Below are 22,902 nucleotides of genomic sequence, written 5' to 3'. Positions count from 1 at the left end.
TCATCTCCAGAACTTTTCATTCTCCCAGACTGAAGCTCTGTGCCCATTAAACACCAACTCCTCGGTTGCCCTCTCTCCCCAGCCCCTGGCAACTACCATTCTCCTTTCTGTCTCTATGAATTTGACTACTGAAGATAACTCATGTAAGTGGAATCACCAAGCAGTTATTTTAAGTTTTGCTCATTCTAAAATACTTGTCCCTCCTTCTGCATCCATATCCTATCCATCTGTCAAGGTTTAGTTTATGTCTTTTATAACCACGCCAGTGTACACATACAGTAATCTCATTCCCCTTTGAAGTCTTGTTCGAGTGCTATCTTTATCATTTGATTGGCATTTATTATGCCCTTCCTTGTAAAGTTAGCTCATTCTTCCTGAGTATATCTTTCCCAAGTATTTCCCAAAGATCCTTGAGGGAAATGACCATATCTCTGTCCATGCTTGCATTTCACTATATCCTTGTGAATTAATTAGTGGCTTTCACGTTGTAGTTTCTCCAGAGGTACTTGTTGATTTTCCTTTAATTATGAAAGCTAACTAAAGATTTGGAAACAGATTGGAGTATCAACTAATAGAAATAGACATTCAAATAGTGGTCTGGCATCCAGATGAAGGTAACTGGTTTTGAATGTGTTAAGATATGGAGCTGGGCCTTAGGTTCTCAGAACTGGAGTGCAGGTTAGGAAGGAAGCCTGGAAGTGTATGTTGAAGCCATGAAAATGGTATGAAAGTGTACATAGAGAACAGAGACTTAAAGAGCATCCACAGAAGGAGAAGGGAGAGGAGACATTGAAGAAGACAGAGGTAACAGGGTAAGGAGGGAATGTAGTGTGTTGTGGAAGCCAAGAAGATGGAGAGTGTCGAGCACTGTGGATCTGATGTGGAACAATGTATTTCATCACCTTGGGTATTTCTGGGCTTGAACCTAGAGGTCTCATTTTATCTTGCTTCATCTCCCTGAAGTGCAGGCCCAGGAGCAATTCAAACCCTGAGACTTGCTCTATAAATAATCTTGTTTTTCTATAGAAGAATCTATTGGTTTGGGGAGATGTGGGATAGTTCAGTTAACTAAAGATCAAATGATGTAACATATAACTCTATAACTTATATTAATGTAAAACTCTAATGTTTACAAAGCATTTTCAAATATTCAGTTTTCATAGCAACTCTTATTTCATGAATGAGAAAATTGTATGTGAAAGTATTCTGTAGAAACTGTGTAAATCATGGTGAAAATTTTGGTGCTGGTTGTTTTTACCAAGACTAGTCACTACCATCTAATTTATTTTGAACATTTCCATCTAATTTATTTGGAACATTTGACCAAGTAATTTTGAAGTGCTAAATTTCCAAATCATTTCTTGCTGTCTGCAAATATTAAAACAAAAGTTGGCATTTCAAAACTAAAGTTGCAGAAAGCCACCCCCTTCCCCCTTTTTAAAGTTCTATTAACTAAATTTGTAAAACTTCAAAAAATTTTCTGGGATTACTAATATAGTTATCGTTCCATAGGAGTATAACAATTGGGCTTTTCTTTAACCTGTTTATCAAAGTTCAGGGGGGAAGCATGATGTGAAAAGAGCGTGGGTTTTCAAGTCAAACAGGGCTTGATTTCTAGCACTTTCACTTGCAAGAAATCCCATATGTGGGTCTTTGGCAAGTTACTTATCTCTAAGAACTTGTTTCCTCGTCTGTAAAATGGCAAAGGTGATACAGGTTCGCTATCCCTTATCCAAAATCCTTGGGACTAGATATGTTGTCGAATTCAAAATTCTGGGGCTTTTAAAAGGGTAACACCCTAGTAGGGTTTGGGGCCCCGAACCTATAATCAAACACCTTAATGTTAAATGTGAATATTCATACTAAGTGGAATAAGTAAAGATTACAGATAGTCTCACATTAGTTGAAGTCAAATTTTACCACAAAATGAGTTCAGCTCAGGTAAGGTTTTGTCTCCAAATAAATTACAAAAAAACTTTCAGTTTTCAGAGCTTTATGGATATTGGAATTTCGGATAAGGGATTATGGACCTGTACTTCCCTTATAGGGTTGTTATGAAGATTTAAACAAGATAAGCCGAAAACATATTACACAATGCTGGGTAGGTACTCAGTAAATATTAATTTTTTTCTTGGAGATATTAGAAGTTTTTGATTGTTTTTTAATTTATAAATCTTGAGTTCTCATTCTTTTACTGAAAAGAAGCTATTTCAGTTTCCCTTAAATGTTATAATGGGATTAAAGAGGGACTAGAGGCCATGTCTTAAGAGTGCAAGATTTGGGCTGAGAAAGAAAGCAATAGGTAAAGCTTAGGCTTGGCATTAGCAACCAGTCTGGATTTCTACCAGGTACCTTTTCAAGATTACTGTAGATTGAGCTTTGCTGGTTGGGGGAGTCATACTCTAACTTCTCTAGCGTCTTAAAAGCAAAGCAAACCTTGTGACCCTCTTGTCACCCTCTTGTCACTGCTTCTTTGTTTTTCCACAGAGTGATAGAAGGAAGTCAAGGCACCATTGTGACTCAGATGAGAAATCAGAAACAAGAGAAAATGGTGTTGCAGATGACCTGGATGCTCCCAAACCCAAAAAAACTAAAATGAAAGAGAAACTAAATGGTGGCACTGAGGAAGGATGTAATAGACTTTCAGATGAATTTTCTAAATCTCGTAAGTCAAGAAGAAAAGATCTGTCAAATGGAGATATTGATGAATATGAAAAAAAATCAAAGCGAGTGTCATCCTTAGATAGTTCTACTCATAAATCAAGTGAAAATAAACTAGAAGAGGTATGGATACTTTTTGTTTTGCATTTGACATTATCCTTGAAATACAGGATACTTTGATTCTTTAAGACTAACTAGAATTGATTCTACAGTATTTCCTGCTTAGTGTCCAGTACTCTCAGTTGGACTGAGGAGTCTATACAGCTGAAACCTGAGCCTTTTCCCCTTTGTTTCTTTCATTATATTGCCTTTTTCTTGGCGAAGAGATTGGTGCGGGGGGGACTTGGTCAAGTTTAAACCTTTCCTGTACATTTGGGTTCCTAAATGATTTTCCAAATGCTTATTGATGGTCACCTACTTGCATTTCTTACGGTTATTTCAGCCCTCATCATTACTCATGAATTAAGTTCTGACTTTCTGAAACGGGGTACATAAAGGCCTCTTGACTTTGTATATTTTGCCTTCTGTTTCTTGTGCTTCTGTAACAATAGCAACTTTCAATGATTTTTAGCTCTTACTGTAACTCAATCTTAAAGCTGTTTGCTTTTTTAAAACAGAAATGAAACATATGAAAATGATCTGAAGAAATTTGTTCTCCTGGATATTAATTTTTTGGGAGGTATAGAAAACATGCTTAGTATAGAATCTTCATTCCTGGACTCATTACTTTTGCCAGTATCTGTTACAGTAGGTATATTCTTGCACAGAATTTACTCAATTTGTTCTTGCACTTTTTTTTTTTTTTTTTTTTTTCCCCGGTACGCGGGCCTCTCACTGTTGTGGCCTCTCCTGTTGCAGAGCACAGGCTCGGACGCGCAGGCTCAGTGGCCATGGCTCATGGGCCTAGCTGCTCTGCAGCATGTGGGATCTTCCCGGACCGGGGCACGAACCCGTGTCCCCTGCATCGGCAGGCGGACTCTCAACCACTGCGCCACCAGGGAAGCCCTGTTTTTGCACTTTTCCTCTAGCAGAGTTCATAGGTTTATCTGGGCATTACAAATTGTCATTAAATTACTCAGCTCTTAAACAAAAAAGAACTTTAATATTCTTAATAACTCTTGGTATTTCATAATCTTTACATTTAAAAAATCTGATAGTTGCTGTTAATTTAAATACATTTGAGCTTAATTTAATGTGTAATCTTTGGGGAGCTTTGAGAAAAAATGTTGAATCCTTGCTTTACAATATGGTGTTTTTTTATTTGTGAGTTTGCTATTTGTCAGGAAGCATATATGTTAGAGAGTTGTTCTAAATAAGGCCCTACAAATCTGTATTGCTGAGCAGCAGAGTGTACTTCTTGCTCTGTTGGGATTTTGCCTGCTATAGTGCTCTGTATTGTAATAAGCTTAACTGTTTATTATTTTGTTTAGATTATGTTAGGGTTCAGGAGTTCTACTTCTAGGAATTTATCCTCCTAAGGAGATTATCACGAGGTGTACAGAGATGTATGAATCAGTATCTTATCACAGTGATGTTGGTAATAGCGAAAATTTAAACATCCTAAATGTCTGATAGTAGGCAATTGGTTTGATAAAATATGCTATACCTATGTAATAGAATGCATTGATCTTAAAGGGCATAGATATGTTAGAAAGGTATTCAGTCTATCTTATTAAATGAAAAAAATGATTACAAAGGAGTATATACATATGATTTTATTTCATTTAAAAATGTATATGTACGTAGAGGAGTGTGTGTTTCAAATGTGTCTTTAGCTGATTGGATTGTAGATAATTTTACAATTTCTTTCTTTTAATATGGTTTCTAAAATTTCTGCAATGAAAATGTGTACTTTTCTAATAAAATTTTTTTCTTTAATCTTAAAAAGATAACATTGAGGTTTGCTTAAATGGATTAAATTTGAATTTGATGTTATGTCTTTTATCTGGTTCTTAGTTTGAAACTTGTTATGGTGTGTGGTTTTGGAACTACCTTCTTTAAACAACCAGTAATAAAGTATTTAAGTAGATATATTGTCTTTGTTCTATATATGCATTGACTAGTACACAAAGTTTTCAATAGATGTTAAATGACAATGTCATGCTGGCCTCTATATATGTTTGAGAAATTTTCAAGCTTACAGGAACTTTTCCTTGTATTAATGACATAAAAAATGCTTTTTAGATTCATAGAACAACTTATTTAACTTTTAGTTTTAGAAACAATTTACTTTCCTCATTGCTTAGCTTCTTTTGGGGCGGTTTTATAGGCTTGTGTTAATCTTCATAATTAATATTATCTATATCTGTGAATATGATTTAGATTATTGAATACCTCTTTCATAATACCTTAAGTCAAGTGGAATTATATTTTGATCTATGTAGTAAATGTATTCCTAAAGAGTTTTATGTGTGAATTAATCATTTTTAAATGTATTATGGGAAAGTGTATTAAGCTTGTTATTTAAAGAGACAGTTTTGAAATTAAAAGAATTTGCCACTAATTTATCTTGTAAGTTAATCTATACGGTTTTTGCAAATACTAACTAAAGTTGGTTTGTTAGTTCATTTAGTAGAGCTAAAAGCAGTAAATGAGTGAAAGATTCTAAATACCTGGTCGGATATGAACTATATCAGTTAGGTCTTTGATTTCATTTTGACAGACACTAACACGTGAACAGAAAGAAGGAGCCTTCTCCAATTTCCCTATTTCTGAAGAGACTATAAAGCTTCTGAAAGGTACAATGAATTTTTTTTTTATTTATTTTATTTATTTTTGTCTGCGTTGGGTCTTCATTGCTACACGCCGGCTTTCTCTAGTGCGGTGAGCGGGCTTCTCATTGCAATGGCTTCTCTTGTTGCGGAGTACAGGCTCTAGGCGCGCAGGATTCAGTAGTTGTAGCTCACGGGCTCTAGAGCTCAGGCTCAGTAGTTGTGGCGCACGGGCTTAGTTGCTCCGCGGCATGTGGGATCTTCCCTGGACCAGGGCTCAAACCTGTGTCCTCTGTACTGACAGGCGGATTCTTAACCACTGTGCCGCCAGGGAAGCCCCGGTACAATGAATTTTAATGGATATGCAATTGAAAATCTAAAACTAGATTTTAGAAAACTCTTGTGCCTTTTCTGACCAAAAGGAGAATATACAAAGCATAGAGAAATAGCTTTTTTCATTGCAGTTATTTCTACATCATTTTTTTGGTATTCGGTTCGGTTTTTAACTTTAAAGAATTATATGTATTTGTCAAAAGATCAGGCCAATTTTTTTTTTTAATAAATTTATTTATTTATTTATTTTTGGCTGTGTTGGATCTTCGTTGATGCATGTGGGTGTGCCGGCTTCTCATTGCGGTGGCTTCTCTTGTTGCAGAGCACGGGCTCTAGGTGCGTGGGCTTCAGTGGTTTGGCTTGTGGGCTCTAGAGTGCAGGCTCCATAGTTGTGGCGCACAGGCTTAGTTGCTCCGCGGCATGTGGGATCTTCCTGGACCAGGGCTCGAACCCGTGTCCCCTGCATTGGCAGGCAGATTCTTAACCACTGTGCCACCAGGGAAGTCCCTCAGACCAATTTTTAAATAATTCCTCTTTGGGGTAGGAATAACTGTAAATGTTGTTAGGTGATGTATCTTTAGGCACATGTTGATGAATCAGGAATGTTATTTTCAAATAAATGTAGTTTTTCCTATTGCTGGTGTTAAGTAAATATTTCAATGAAATCTCATTTTACAGGTCGAGGGGTAACATATCTCTTTCCTATTCAAGTTAAGACTTTTGGTCCTGTATATGAAGGAAAAGATTTAATTGCTCAAGCGCGGACAGGAACAGGAAAGACATTCTCTTTTGCCATCCCCTTGATTGAAAGACTCCAAAGAAATCAAGAGACAATTAAAAAAAGCCGCTCACCAAAGGTAACCATTATAGGGAGTAAAAGGTTTAAACATTACTCTAATGGAAAGAGAAAGAAAGAGTATACTGGTCTTGGGAATGCCCTGGTGGTCCAGTGGTTAGGACTTGGCGCTTTCACTGCCGTGGCCCAGATTCAATCTCCAAGCAGGGATTGAATCTGGGAACTAAGATCCTGCAAGCTGCACAGCGTGACCAAAAAAACAAACAAACAAACCACAATATACTGGTCTTAAGTTCAAGTACCCCAAAGATAGAAAAGTTAGTCAGTCCTGGGGCATAAAGTAAAAATTTGGGTCCTAAAGCAAAAATTTGATTTTTAAGATAAATCTCAAGTAAAGCTAAAGTGAGTTACTGCATATGAATGTAATGTGTATGGATCCATAGATGTCTTTGATAACTGTATATTATGAAGCCAGCATATCTGATTTTAGGAGTATTTACAGTTAGTATATTTAGTGACCTTTTTCTTCTCTTTTTTCAATTCTGACCTTTGCTTTTAAACAGTAATTTTGCTGAAGTGGTATTTATTTATTTGCTCATTCAGTAAATAATATTTATTTTACTGATTGACTTTAAGAGTATTGTAGAAATGATACTGCTACTCCCTGTGTTGTTGGAGTACTGGAGATCTGTCTTAATTTATCAGTAGTAAAGAACAGAGAGGACCTAGTGAAATTTTAGCCTAAAATTTGACCCTTTTAGAACCTATGTTCACTTTCAGGTTGATAAACGTGAAGAAGAAAAGAATCAGTATTGGGACTTCCCTGGCAGTCCAGTGGTTAAGACTCCACACTTCCACTGCAGCAGGCACGGGTTCCATCCCTGGTTGTGGAACTAAGATCCTGAATGCCGCGCAGCGCGGCCAAGAAAAAGAATCAGTATCAAAATTTGAACAGATATGTGGCTAAAAGTAATTTGTTCTTTGAGACTTCTAAATATTATTACAGTGTGAAAGTAAATTCACATATATGAATGTAATTAAGTAACAGTGGTCTTGGAACAGGACAAATCTTTTTTTAGAGAGTTCTGTTTCTTAGGTGAAATTAGGAAGTCTGAAAGTAATAGAAATAGGACACAGTCCCAACACTGCATTTAAAAAGCTTTTATTCTAGAAGGACATTACTGGAGATTCCAGCTCCACCACTTCTAGCTACTTGATCTTGGGCAAGACTCAACTTCTCTAAGACTCATGCTCCTCATTTGTAAAACTGGGAAAATAATGCCACCTCATTGGGTTTTTGTGAGGATCAAATTAAATAATTCGTGTAAAGCACTATTGTTGTTTGCAGAATTATAATCGGCATTGTACATAGAAAGTTTATGGCTACTCTTTGTTAAATCTGCACTTTCTAAATATCAAAAAAAGAGAAATAGAGGTAAATCAATTTTTGTATAACCTGTTTGAAACATGAGTTTTATTTGCTTAATAAAGGGCTTTGCCCCTTTTTCAGTAAGTCTCTTGGGATCCTGTGTAGAAGAAGCTGCTCTCATTAAACACCAAACAGTTAAGTCCACTCTCTGGTACTAGCTACAGATTCGGTTTCATATTCTACTTAACAAATAAATTGAAATATTTCTTTTTAAAAAATGGCACATATTGGGCATTCATTCATTCACTCATTCAACAAATATTTTTTGAGTATCTATTCTGTGCCAGGCACTGTTTGAAGTTCAGGGAATATATTGAATAGTATGACATAAATAACAGTACTGACATAAATAATAAATAGTACTGACATAAATCCCTGTCTTCATGGAGCTTACATTTTAGTGGGTGAGACAATGAGCAAATCAGTAGAATATAAATATTTTATATGGTGTAAGTGCTAAGGAGAAACAGTTAAGCACAGTTGGGAGGATATGAAAAGAGGGTTAGGAACCTCACTGAGAAAGTGACTTTTGAAAGGGGACCTTAAGGAAGTAAGGGAGGATATAATAAACATAAGCTGTTCTTGTTATTTGTGCTCTGTCTTTAAATACTATGACATTAATGATGAGATTCCTAGTTTTAAATGCACCTTAAAAAATAGTCTTCTCAGTTTGAACTTAGAGGTCTACAGAAACTTACCTTTTGGTTTTTTAAACCTTTTGCTTAGGTACTTGTTTTGGCTCCTACAAGGGAACTGGCAAACCAAGTAGCCAAAGACTTCAAAGATATAACTAGGAAACTCAGTGTGGCGTGTTTTTATGGTGGAACATCATATCAAAGCCAAAGTGAGTAAACATGTCTGATGGTAGCACAAAGATCTATTTGCTACTCAAATCTAAAATCTACATTTGAATTTTTACATATTATTGATATTTCTCTCCTCTCACAGTTAATCATATTCGAAATGGTATTGACATCTTGGTTGGGACCCCTGGTCGTATCAAAGATCATCTGCAGAGCGGCCGATTAGATCTTTCTAAACTGCGCCATGTTGTGCTTGATGAAGTGGATCAAATGTTAGATTTAGGTTTTGCTGAACAAGTTGAAGATATTATCCATGAATCCTACAAAACTGGTATATCCTAATTCAAAATAAGCACATTAGCAATTCTTTTCTTATCTAAAAGCTTATGAATTTTTTATTTTATGATTTTTAATACATTGTCCCCAGTGTTCTAACAAAACTAAAGGTATTTGGTATCTGTTTTCTTCCTGAACAAGAAAGTACAATAGCATACTTTAACCATTTTCTTAGCTTTCTTTGCTTTCTTCCATGTATTATTTTATAGTAAGTAGTTTTACTAACTCATTTTACTGATTTCTTTGCTCATTGTTATTTCTTAAATTCTCATCTTCCTTCTAGGTTCAGTTTTCTTCATATTGATATTTTCCCTCAGTTTTGAAAGTAGAAAGTTTTGATAATTGCAGTAAAGTTTATATGTTCAAAATTCACCCCAAGTTTTGAATTTTTCATTATTTCTTTGAAGTTTGGGGGGATTTTTAAGAGCTGACTACATTGTGGGATATTAAGAAATTAAGAAAGCATTTGAATTCTTTTTGTTTATTTAAGATTCTGAAGACAATCCTCAGACTTTACTTTTTTCTGCAACTTGCCCACAGTGGGTATACAAAGTTGCAAAAAAATACATGAAATCCAGATATGAACAGGTTGACCTTGTTGGGAAAATGACTCAAAAGGCTGCAACTACTGTGGAAGTAAGTAGCTTTCCAGTGTGATAGATTTTAGCTTTTAGTTGATATTTTGAAATTTGTTGAAGTTAAACTTATGTTTTGGGTACCAGTTCAGGCCAAATATCTCTTTTTTGCCCTTAGTCAATAAGATACCTATGTATTTCTATAGTTTGAGACTCAGGAGCAGAGTAAAATAAATAGGGGGAAGAAAGTTTGTGAACAGGCAAGTCCTAACAGGAGATATACAGGCATCCATAGAGACAGACTTAAAGTATGTAGAATGTGAAAAACGAAGTAATTCATCCCAATTTGCTGGTGTTGGGATAATTTGTTAAAGCTTAGGTGGAAAAAAGATCCTTATTTCATACCGTATACCAAAAATATTCCCAAAGATTTAAAAAAATTAAGCCATAAAATAATTTACAGCAGATTGTAGGTCAACAGTTATTTGATTTGAGGAAAGGGAAGGCTTTTCTAAACATAAAGACAGAAGAAAGCACCATAAAGGAAAAGGTTTATAATTTTGACTCCATGAAAATTTAAACCTATAGTTTTTTTTTTTTTTTTTTTTTTTTGCTGTACACGGGCCTCTCACCGCTGTGGCCTCTCCCATTGCGGAGCACAGGCTCCGGACATGCAGGCTCAGCGGCCATGGCCCACAGGCTCAGCCGCTCCGCGGCACGTGGGATCCTCCCGGACCAGGGCACGAACCCGCGTCCCCCGCATCGGCAGGCGGACCCTCAACCACTGCGCCACCAGGGAAGCCCCTGCTGCAATATTTTTGACCGTATTCCTTATGCTGTATATTGCATCCCTGTGGCTAGAAGTTGGTACCTGTCAATCCCCTTTACCTGTTTCGGGTCCCCATCTCCCCCGCCCGCACTTTGGCAACCACCATTTTGTGCTCTGTATCTGTGTGTCTGTTTTCATTTTGTTTTGTTTTGTTTTTTAGGATTCCACATATAAATGAGATCATACAGTATTTGTCTCTCTGTCTGACTTACTTTCTAGATTCATCCATGTAGTCGAAAATGGCAAGGTTTCATTTTCTTATTGATGACTGAGTAATATTCCATTGTATGTATACTCCACATCTTCTTTATCCATTCCTCTGTTAAATCCTTTAAAATACAGGTCCCTCTGTCCCTTTTTTTCTTTGCAATTTTTTATTGAAAAGAACTGATCATTTGTCTTACAAGGTTCCCATAGTCTCAGTTTTGCTGATTTGCAGCCCTGTGGTGTTAGTTAACATGTTCCTCTGCTTTCATTTTCCTTTGAGTTGATGGTAGATTGTGAGGCTTGATCAGATTCAGGATCTTTTTTATTTTTATTTTTGAGAGGTAGGGAGGAAGAAGCAAGACTTTGACATACCTGGTACAAATGATTCTTAGTTTCTTCTTTGTGCTTATCTCTTTTTTCCCTGTGTTATGTAATTAATTGTTTTAAACAATGTTACTGAGATATATGTTAAAATGCACAGACTTAAAATGTTACAGTATATTTTTTCCCCAACATTTTATCATGAAGGTTTCAAACAGGCTGAAAAGTTGAGAGAATTTTACAGTGAACACGCATATACCCACCAGCTAGATTCTGCCATTAATATTTTGCTATATTTGCTTTATTGCATATCTTCTCATCCCTATATCCATCTTGTTTTTTTATTTATTTCAAATTGCAGAAATAAGTATAATTCCCCATAAGTATGTTAGTTTGCATATCTTTAGCTAGAGTTCAATATTTACAATTTTTTATTGAAGTAAAGTTCACATAACTAAAATTAACCACTTTGAAGTGTACCATTCAGTGTCATTTAGTACATTCACAGTGTTATACAACCATTGCTTCTATCTACTTCAAAACGCTTCATTACCCGAAAAGGAAATCCTGTAACTATTAAGCATTTACTCCCTATTCCCCCCTTCTCCTAGCCCCTGGCAACCATCAATCTGCTTTCTGTCTTGGTGGATTTACCTCTTCTCGTTATTTCATATAAATGTAATCATTACAACATGTGGCTTTTTTGTGTCGGGCTTCTTTTGTGTAGCATAATGTTTTCAAGGTTCATCCACCTAATATTTACAATTTTTGAGATAAGATTTACATACAACAGAATGCAAAATTTTAAGTGTACATTTGCTTCGTTTTGACAAATTCATACACCTGTGTAACCCAAACCCCTATCAAAACAAAGAATATTACCATGATCCCAGAAAGTTCGCCCGTGCCCCTGCCCAGTCCCCGTTCAGAGGCAACTACTGTTCTGCTTTTTTTCCATCATAGATTATAGATTAGTTTTGCCTGTTTTAGAGCTTCAGACAAATGGAATCATATTGTGTATACTCTTTTTCTGTAAGGCTTCATTCACCCAGCATATGTTTTGAGATTCATCCATATTGTTGCATGGATCAGTAGTTGGTTCCTTTTAATCACTGAACAGTATTCCACTCTATAAGTACACTACAATTTGCTTATCCTTTCACCTACTGATTGCTGTTTTCAAATGGGGTTGGGGAGAATCGTTGTCTTATTGTCTTCCAGGAAGGCCAATTCTTGAACAAATAGAAAAAACAATGTACAAGAGAAATCTTTTTCAATAATTTTAATGAAGCAGATATTTGATATTTTCTTTCTTCAAAGCATCTGGCCATCCAGTGCCATTGGTCTCAGAGGCCAGCAGTTATTGGAGATGTCCTTCAAGTCTACAGTGGGTCTGAAGGGAGGGCTATTATCTTCTGTGAGACCAAAAAGAATGTAACTGAAATGGCCATGAATCCACACATAAAACAGGTAAGTCTTTTTTCATGCTTTCTCTAATTGAGATTATAGGTATGAATCACTGAGCAAAAAAAAAATCATGTCCTTTGTGGACTAGGTTTGATAGTCATTCTTGGAATTGAGTCTCATTCAGAAAGAATTTATAGCCAGCCTCTCATGATCTGTTAAGTCAGGATAGAATTCTGTCCGTTTTCATCAGAAGTTTTCTTAAAACTTTGCAAATGTGATCTTGAAAATACAAAGAGTGAAACAAAATGAGTTTCTATGGGTAAGAGTGGGTAATATTTTAGAGTTGGGTATAAAAAGAATCGCAAATATTTATTGAATGAATGGATCAGAACACTAAATCCATGTGTTTTTTGCTGTTAACTTTTTATAGTAGAAAATTTCAAACTTACACAAGACATACACAGAAGTTGACAGTGCAATGGTGTGTTCGTTTTCCAGCTGCAACAATTATCTTATTTCATCCAAATGCCCACTCATTTCTTGCTTCTGAAATTATTCTGAAGCAAACCGTAGATAACATGTTTTATGGCCATAAATATTTGGGTACGTATCTCTAATGGAAAAGCATTATTACTGTTTTTTAAAATTTATTCTTTTGGTTGCACCATGTGGCATGTGGGATCTTGGTTCCCCAGCCAGGGTTCTAACCCGTGCCCCCCTGTAGTGGAAGCGCGGGGTCTTAACCACTGGACTGCCAGGGAAGGCCAGGAAAGGGTTATTTTTTTAAAAACTCACAATACGGGCTTCCCTGGTGGCGCAATGGTTGGGAACCTGCCTGCCAGTGCAGGGTACAAGGGTTCAAGCCCTGGTTCGGGAAGATCCCACATGCCGCAGAGCAACTAAGCCCGTGCGCCACAGCTGCTGAGCCTGCGCTCTAGAGTCCGCGAGCCACAGCTGCTGGGCCTGCGTGCCACAGCTACTGAGGCCCGTGCATCTAGAGCCAATGCTCCACAACGGGAGAGTCCACTGCAGTGAGGGGCCCGCGCACCACAGCAAAGAGTAGCCCCGCTTGCCGCAACTAGAGAAAGCCCACGCACAGCAACGAAGACCCAATGCAACCAAAAGTGAATAATAAATAAATTAAACAAACAAACAAAAACACTCACAATACTGTTATGACATCTAAAAAATTAATAGTAATTAATATCTTCAAATATAAATTAGTCTTCAGATTCTCAGTTGCCTCATACATGCTCTGTTTTCTGTAGTTTGTTATTTGGAACCTGGATCCAAATAAGAGTCGTTTTTTTTTTAATTAATTAATTTTTTTTGACTGTGTTGGGTCTTCGTTGCTGTGTGCAGTCTTTAGTTACAGCGAGCGGGGGCTACTCTTCATTGCTGTGTGCGGGCTTCTCATTGTGGTGGCTTCTCTTGTTGTGGAGCACAGACTCTAGGCGTGTGCTCTTCAGTAGCTGTGGCATGCGGGCTCAGTAGCTGTGGCACACGGGTCAGTAGTTGTGGCTTGCGGGCTCTAGAGCGCAGTCTCAGTAGTTGTGGCGCACGGGCTTAGTTGCTCCGTGGCACGTGGGATCTTCCCGGATCAGGGCTCGAACTCGTGTCCCCTGCATTGGCAGGTGGATTCTTAAATCACTGAGCCACCAGGGAAGCCCCAAATAAGAGTCTTGTGTTGTGTGATTTCATTAAGTCTCTTCAATATATGGATTCTTCCATCTGTTTTTTTCTTGTAGTTCTTTTTATTGTTGTTTAAGAAACCAAGTTTTCATAATCTAGAGTATTGCTTCCCTGTGATATCATTTAACATGCTCTTCTGTTTTCTGTATTTCCTATAAATTCAGGTTGGTTTGTTTGTGGCAAAATTATTTCATAGGCAGTGGTGCATTTCCATCAGGAGGTATATAATGTGTAGTTCTTTCTCTTTTTGTGATGTTAACATTCATTGATAATAACACCCTTGGTCCTTGTGTCAATGTCTCTCCAGTTTTTTTTTGTTGTTGTCTGTCACTTGTTATCTAGAAGATTCCCAAGGAAGGGCTCATGGAAACAATATTCACTATTGATAATAGCTTGTTTGTAACTTTATACCTTAAAAATAATTTTGGATGGATATAACATTCTTGGTTCACATTTTCTTTCCTTCAGTATATTAAATATGTTTTTCCATTGGAATAAAGCATACTATAATAAAAAGTCTGATGCCAGTCTGATTTTTTTTTTCACCTTATAAGTGATTTGGTTTTTTGCCTGAATACAAAAGCTTTTTTCCTTTTTCTTTAAAAATCAGTAGTTTTACTAGAATATATTTTGGTGGTGTTCTTCTGAGTACACAGTGTACACAATTTGTAGTTTCAAATATATGTATTTTTTAATTGCAGCAAAATTTTCTTGAATCCTAATTTATTGATATTTGGTTTGTCTGATTGCTTTGGTTTTTCTCTTTAGGGACTCTTGTTATATGCATGTTGGCTCTTTTTTCCTCTATCCTTTGTCTCTTTATCTCAGATCTTTTTTATCTTTTTCTTTGTTTCAGTTTTCAAAATTTTCAAAATTAAGGCATCATCTGTTGTGTTTAATCAGTCTTGTATTTCTTCCAATATATTCTTCATTTATGAAAAGTCTTTGTCTTTTGTTTCTACTTCTTTTTTTTTTTTAAATAAATTTATTTATTTATTTTTGGCTGCATTGAGTCTTCGTTGCTGAGTGCAGGCTTTCTCTAGTTGTGGCGAGCAAGGGGTACTCTTCGTTGCGGTGTGCAGATTGCAGTGTCTTCTCTTGTTGCGGAGCACGGGCTCTAGGTGCACGGGCTTCAGTTGTTGTGGCTCGCGGACTCTAGAGCACAGGCTCAGTAGTTGTGGCGCACGGGCTTAGTTGCTCCGCGGCATGTGGAATCTTCACGGACCAGGGCTTGAACCTGTGTCCCCTGCGTTGGCAGGCAGACCCCCAACCACTGCGCCACCAGGGAAGCCCTGCCTCTCTTATTTTTGATAGTGTTAAAAGGTACAGTCTACAAATTATATCTCAATAAAGCTGTTAGAAGAAATAAAGGTCTCCCACTTTCTGAGCTCTGGTTGATTTTCCCCTCACTTTTATCTGGGTCATCTCTTTCCTTTGTTTCTGGGATCCCTGGCATCCTCAGTTTGGATTCTGGGTTCAATAATTTCTCCTCAATGTGGGGGCACTTTGTCCTGGCAAGGGATCATTGGTTTGTTAGTTTTGAAGGTTCATGTGGGCCCAGGATGTTCCAGCCTCTTTCACACCTTACCTCTGTCTCACAGTTACCCTTGAATGTGCAGAAATTCTCCCAGCTTCAGCTGACTTTCTCAAATTGGCCCATTATACTTTCCAGGGAGTATCTGTTCTTAGGACTAGCAAGTCCCCCCCTCCCCTTCACCCCTAATACATACAGGTTTTGTCCCTACCTGCTCATATTTTGGAAACCATGAAAATACCTTGTCACTAAGTTTTGTCATAGATCTTTGTGGATTTTTTATTTTGTCATCCTAATTGCCCTGTTTTATTTATTTATTTTTATTTTTGGCTGGGTTGGGTCTTTGTTGCTGCTGCGCATGGACTTTCTCTAGTTGCGGCGAGTGGGGGCTACTCTTCATTGAGGTGTGCAGGCTTCTCATTGCAGTGGCTTCTCGTTGCAGACCACAGGCTCTAGGCGCACGGGCTTCCATAGTTGTGTCATGTGGACTCAGTAGTTGTGGCCTGTGGGGTCTAGAGTGCAGGCTCAGTAGTTGTGGCTCACAGGCTTACTTGCTCTGCGGCATGTGGGATCTTCCCAGACCAGAGCTCCAACCGTGTCCCCTGCCTTGGCAGGCAGATGCTTAACAACTGCGCCACCGGGGAAGTCCTGCCCTGTTTGTTTTTATGTGAGAACTGGAGATTCAAAGACAGTGCAGCCACAATCTTCTCCAGTATCATTTTAACTAATTGTGTAACTTTAGCTTTGTATCCAGTAAAAACAGAGAGTCTAAATAGTGAAAGAATGTTGAAGAGTAGTTAATTTACCTTTCCTTTCTTTGCTTTAGAACACTCAGCAGCAGCTGTCTTGCAGAGCTATTGTTTTTTTCTTTTTTGTTTGTTTGTTTTTATAAATTTATTTATTCATTTATTTAATTTTTAGCTACATTGGTCCTTCGCTGCTGCACGCGGGTTTTCTCTAGTTGCTGAGAGCGGGGGCTACTCTTCGTTGCGGTGCGCGGGCTTCTCATTGCAGTGGCTTCTCTCGTTGTGGAGCACAGGATCTAGGCGCATGGGCTTCAGTAGTTGTGGCTCGTGGGCTCTAGAGCACAGGCTGAGTAGTTGTGGTGCAGGGGCTTAGTTGCTCCACAGCATGTGGGATCTTCCTGGACCAGGGCTCGAACCTGTGTCCCTCGCATTGACAGGTGGATTCTTACCCACTTCAGCACCAAGGAAGTCCCTTACTTGTACTTTAAATATTGGCATTCCTCACAGTTCTAACCTCTGTAATTGTTTCTTCTCACTTAACATATTCTTTCTGAGCATAGTGATTAGTTGCAGTTTGGAGTCTGACGGATCAAGATTTTTTTTTCTTTTAACTTTTTTTTTTTTTAATATTTATCTATTTATTTGGCTGCACCGGGTCTTACTTGTGGCACGCAGGATCTTTTTTAGTTGTAGCATGTGAACTCTTAGTTGCAGCATGCGGGATCTAGTTCCCCGACCAGGGATCAAACCCGAGCCCCCTGCATTGGGAGTATGGAGTCTTAGCCGCTGGACCACCAGGGGAGTTCCCAGATCTGGATTTAAATCCCAGTTGTGTTACTTACTAGCTGTATAACCTTGGGCAAATAACTTCCTATTTCAGTGCCCCTGTTTCCTTTTTAAAAAGTGGTATTAGGGACTTCCCTGGTGGTCCAGTGGTAAAGAATTCGCCTTCCAGTGCAGGGGACACAGGTTCCATCCCTGGTCAGGGAACTAAGATCACACAAGCTGTGGGGCAGCTAAGCCCACGTGCCTCAATTACTGAGCTCACATGCCTCAACTAGAGAGCCCGCACACCGCAAACTACAGAGCCCACGCGCTCTGGAACCCACGTGCCACGGCTAGAGAAGAGAAAAACCTGCATGCCACAACTAGAGAGAAGCCCGTGTGCCGCAACGAAAGATCCCGCCTGCTGTAACTAAGACCTGACATAGCCATAAATTAATTAATAAATCTTTTTTAAAAAGTGGTATTAAAAATTTTTTCATACTTTTAAGACTTAAATTATCATTTAAAGTATTTAGTATAGTGCTTTTATAATAAGCAGTCAATAAGTGTAGAAATATAGAAGTACAGAGATGTGTATAGATAAATATATCTATCTAATCACTCCTGTGGTTCCAGTCATTGTGTATATGCTGATGATGTCCAAATCTTTTTCCAGGTTAGCTCTGTCTCCAGAATCTAGACTTGTGTTTATCATACTGGCCTCAGACACCCCAACCCACTGTCTACCTAAAATTGAGTTTATTCTTTTATATGCTTATACCCACTGTCTCCAGCATTCCCTGTTGTTGAATGATACCCATAGTTCAAGCCAGAAATCTACATATCACCCTTGACTTCTCTTCCTTCCTTTTGCCATCCAGGTAACTACAAAGTATTTTAAGATTCTATTTCCTATGGTTTAAAATGGTCCATTTCTTCCCTACTTCTGTTGCAGAAGCTCAAAATCTGGGAGTCATATATATGGTTCTTTCCCTTATACCTCATTTCCACTCCCTTCACCAAGTCCTCTCAATTTCATATACTAGTATTTATTTTTTTCTTTTTTCTTTTTTTTGGCTGTGTTGGGTCTTTGTTGCTGTGCACAGGCTTTCTCTAGTTGCGGCGAGCAGGGGCTACTCTTTGTGGTGGTGTGCGGGCTTCTCATTGCGGTGGCTTCTCTTGTTGTGGAGCATGGGCTCTAGGGCACGTGGGCTTCAGTAGTTGTGCACGGGCTTAGTTGCTCTGCAGCATGTGGGATCTTCCTGGACCAGGGATCAAACCTGTGTCCCCTGCATTGACAGGTGGATTCTTAACCTCTGCGCCACCAGGGAAGTCCCTGCTAATAGTTCTTGAATTCATTTACTGCTTAGCCCCTACTTATCTTTCCAGCCTCATCTTATCACACTTTCCCCTTATTTCTGCACTCTCACCATACCTGCTATTTTTCCTGTCACCACAGGGCTCTTGAACTTGTAGTCTGTCTTGCCTAGCAGCTCCCATCCTTCAGATATCAGTCCAGAGTACTTTTCTGTAAATTCTTCCTTGCCCCAAACTAGGTCAGGTTGTCCTCTTCTAAACACCCTTTGCCTCTTAGACCCATGCATCTTGAGTTACACTTGTTGGCTAAATTTATTTGTGTGCCTAATTACTTGATTAATGTCCATTTCCTCGACCAGAGTATCAAGACGATGAGGACAGAGAACGTTTTAATTTTTGTTTGCCATTTTATCCCTAGTACCTGATGTGTAGATTACCACATATTTGTTAAATGAATAAATGGTCATTGCCACTGCCTTGATGAGGCCACTGATATCTCTCCTGAATTTCTACAACAGTCTGCTATCTGAGTCTCCCTAGCTTTTGCCTTGCCCTTGTCTAATATATTCTATACATTGTAGCCAGAATATTCCTTCTAGAATACAAATATGTTCATGAAAATTTTCTGCTTACAATTATTCAATTGTTCCATATTGTCCTCAGGATAAAATTCATATTCCTTTTCAGTCTCATCTCTCACCACTTCTCCTTTTAACTCTGTGCTTCAGCAATACTCAAATATTTGTAGTTCGCCAGAAACATTAATTATGTGTGATATTTCTTCTTTCTGGAACTCCCTAACCTCCTCCTTTTTTTTTTTTTTTTTTTTTTTTAACCTGACTACTAGTTCCTTATTATCTGTCAGGTCTCAGCTTCAGTGCTGCCTTCCCTTCAAACTAGATTGAGTTAGGTTCCCCTCTTAGGTATTTCTATAGCACCCTACACCTTCTTATAGCACATATCATACTGTATTGAAAATACTTGTCAACTTGTCTGTCCCAGGGTCGTTTCTTTATGATCGTTCCAGAACCTGGCATAGTACCTGGAGCATAGCAAGTGCTCAGTGAATTCACTCATGAATGCATTATGCTTAGATGCTGCAGTTTAGATACTCGTTGGAGTTAAATAATTGTTACAAACTTTTAACTTTTAATAGTGGCTAAGAATACTAGGAAATTTATTTGTAATACTAGGAAATTATTTGCAGCATACATGGAAGGTCAACCCAGTATAAATTGGTTCAGCTTCACTGAAAATTACAGAAATGTAAATTAGAACAACATTGGGAAATCATTTTTGCCTATTAGGTTTACAAGGATTATAATGATTCATAGTATACAGGTGGGCGGTATATATATATATATATGGGGTAAGATGAAATAAACACTCATAGAATGTTGAAGAGTAAATGGGCATAATTTATTCTTTTTAAATTGAAGAATAGTTGATTTACAATATTGTGTTAATTTCTGCTGTACAGCAAAGTGACTCAGTTATACATGTATATACGTTCTTTTTTATATTTTCCATTTTGGTTTATCCCGGGACATTGAATGTAGTTCCCTGTGCTATACAGTAGGACCTTTTTGTCCATCCATTCTATATGAGATAGTTTGCATCTACTAACCCCAACCTCCCAATCCATCCCTCCCCCACCCCCCCTTCCCCTTGGCCACCACAAGTCTGTTCTTTATGTCTGTGAGTCTGGATTTTGTTTGTTTATTTACAACTTCTTTCTATAATATAGTTTTAATTTAATAGCAATAGCTATTAAAATGTTAAATGTTCATAATTTTTGACCCAGAAATTCAACTTCTAGATATGTAACCTACTGAAATATACTAAGGGGTCTGCAGTTGTAAGTACAAGGTTATTCGTTGTAGCATTGTTTCTGAAGATGAAAGTTTGGATCCTACCCAAATCAGTAGGGTACTGCTAAAATAAATGATACTGGGAATTCCCTGGCGGTCCAATGGTTAGGACTTGGCACTTTCACTGCCAGGGCCCAGGTTCAATCCCTGGTCAGGGAACTAAGATCCTGTAAGCTGTGTGGCATGGCCAAAAAAAAGATACTGCAGCCATATGAAGAAATCATGTATAATTAAAAAAAATTAAGTAGATGTATATCTATAGATGAAGAAGAATGGCTAAGATATAAAAGATTTATAAAGCAGGTTGTAAAACAGTACATATATAGTAAAACCCCATTTTTATAGGTGAATACATAAAATTGTATGCTAGGATTTGTGAGGGGTCTGTGTGTCTGTATGTATTTAAAAAATAATATGCGGGGCTTCCCTGGCACAGTGGTTGAGTGTCCGCCTGCCGATGCAGGGGACACGGGTTCGTGCCCCGGTCTGGGAAGATCCCACATGCCGCGGAGCGGCTAGGCCCGTGAGCCATGGCCTCTGAGCCTGCGCATCTGGTGCCTGTGCTCCGCAATGGGAGAGGCCACAACAGTGAGAGGCCCGCGTACCGCAAAAAAAAAAAAAAAAAATATGCGGAGGAATATTCACCAAACTGTTAGCAGTTAATTATTAGGAGGCTGATATTAAGGGAAGCTTTTGCATTTTATGTTAAATGTTTTTCTGTAACGTTTGAGTTTTTAAAAACAATAAGCATGTATTTTTATAATTATCAGAAGGTAAGATTTAAAAACAACAGCAACAGAAAAGAGCACAGACTGTATGGTGTCTGGTGCTATGAATTGCAAATATGTGCTATACACTTATTTTTCCTTTTTTTTTTCTTTTTTTCCAAATAGAATGCCCAGTGTTTACATGGTGATATCGCACAGTCACAAAGAGAAATTACACTGAAAGGCTTCAGAGAGGGTAGTTTTAAAGTTTTGGTGGCAACCAATGTGGCTGCCCGTGGTTTGGACATTCCTGAGGTTGACCTGGTGATTCAGAGTTCACCTCCACAGGTAGGAAATAAGATTTTTCCCCCCCAGTTTTATTGAAAAATAATAGACATACATCACTGTATAAGTTTAAGCCGTACAACATGATGGTTTGATTTACATATGTTGTGAATTGATTGCCACAATAGCTTCAGCTAACATCCATCTTCTCATGTAGGTATAAAAGAAGGAAAGAAAAAAAAGTGTTCTCTCTTTGTGAGGAGAACTCTTGTGCTTTACTCTCTTCACAACTTTCCTATACTATATCATATAGCAGTGTTAACTATAGTCATCATGTTGTACATTACACCCATAGTACTTATTGTTCAACTGGAAGTTTGTATCTTTTGATCACCTTCCTTCATTTCTCCCTCCCCCCATCCTCTGCTTCTGGTAGCCACAAGTCTGATCTCTGTTTCTATTTCAAAAGTATTCAACTTTTTTATTCATTCATCTGTTGATGGACACTTAAGTTGTTTTCATGTCTTGACTATTGTAAATAATGCTGCTGTGAACATGGGGGTGCAGATATCTTTTTGAATTAAGTGTTTTTGTTTCCTTTGGATATATACGCAGAAGTGGAATTGCTGGATCCTGTGGTAGTTCTATTTTTAATTTTTTGAGGATCCTCCATACTGTTTTCCATAGTGACTGTACCAATTTACAGTCCCACCAACAGCGCACAAAGTTATCTTTTCTCCACTTCCACAGCAGCATTTGTTATCTTTTGTCTTCTTGATGATGACCGTTCTAACAGGAATACAGTGATACCTCATTGTGTTTTTAATTTTCAAGGAAATGAGATTTGATTTGGAGAAAATAAGAACAGCTATATAAATTGCTGTTTTATTTTTAAGACATTGCTTATATATGAAAAATATGTTATCTTTTCTTGCTCTTAGCCATTTTTTGTTAGTGTGATGTTAAATTGATCAGAATCTGGTGCCTTTGCAAATTATTAACCTCTTTATTTGGATTTGAGGCATGGAATCATGCAAGGGAATTATAAAAAGTTGCCATGTAAAGAACCCTGGGATGGAGTGGATAAAAAGTTTTTAAATCCTATACCCTTTATTGCAGATGGGATGTTTCAACATCCCCCTTTGGGATATTGAAAAGAGCAACAGTATTGAACTAAAAATGTTATTATTGATAGTAGTAGTTTTGTTATTTTTCTTATTATTATTTGGATGCTGGAATGACTGTTTAATTTGCCAGATTTTTAAGAAGAGTTACCTCTTTTATTTTTAGGATGTTGAATCCTATATTCATCGCTCTGGGCGCACAGGTAGAGCTGGCCGGACAGGGATTTGCATATGTTTTTATCAACCAAGAGAAAGAGGTCAATTAAGATATGTGGAACAAAAAGCAGTAAGTAGAGTTAAATTATTTCAGGCTTATTATCTGAATGGTGCTGTAGAAAAGAGATCTTTTTGTATTTGTTCTCACAATTAGATCGTTATAACTTTTCTCAGTTTAAGCTGCATTTGGATGTGAAGCATGTGGAGAGCTAAATTTATATTAGCTGCAAGATTTTG

The 22,902-nt window shown here is 37.7% G+C and overlaps 1 protein-coding gene across 2 annotated transcripts in view; it reads left to right on the top strand.

Moving 5' to 3' along the window:
- The window catches only part of DDX50 (DExD-box helicase 50), a 31,288-nt gene that overhangs the window by 1,126 nt on the left and 7,260 nt on the right, over positions 1 to 22,902 (top strand). Inside the window, exons 2-10 of one of the 2 annotated variants that reach the window (XM_004332471.3) lie at positions 2,488 to 2,784; positions 5,324 to 5,399; positions 6,384 to 6,562; positions 8,657 to 8,774; positions 8,879 to 9,064; positions 9,560 to 9,705; positions 12,322 to 12,471; positions 21,227 to 21,388; positions 22,616 to 22,735. In XM_004332471.3, coding sequence (XP_004332519.2) covers positions 2,488 to 2,784; positions 5,324 to 5,399; positions 6,384 to 6,562; positions 8,657 to 8,774; positions 8,879 to 9,064; positions 9,560 to 9,705; positions 12,322 to 12,471; positions 21,227 to 21,388; positions 22,616 to 22,735 — 1,434 coding nt within the window. The remainder of the gene's footprint in view (positions 1 to 2,487; positions 2,785 to 5,323; positions 5,400 to 6,383; positions 6,563 to 8,656; positions 8,775 to 8,878; positions 9,065 to 9,559; positions 9,706 to 12,321; positions 12,472 to 21,226; positions 21,389 to 22,615; positions 22,736 to 22,902) is intronic. The other variant, XM_033841801.2, reaches the window with a different exon arrangement.

This window comes from Tursiops truncatus, chromosome 16 (assembly GCF_011762595.2).
Source record: "Tursiops truncatus isolate mTurTru1 chromosome 16, mTurTru1.mat.Y, whole genome shotgun sequence".
Taxonomy (NCBI): domain Eukaryota; kingdom Metazoa; phylum Chordata; class Mammalia; order Artiodactyla; family Delphinidae; genus Tursiops; species Tursiops truncatus.
Note: the sequence above shows the minus strand (reverse complement) of the source record. Positions and strands in the feature narration are given on the sequence as shown.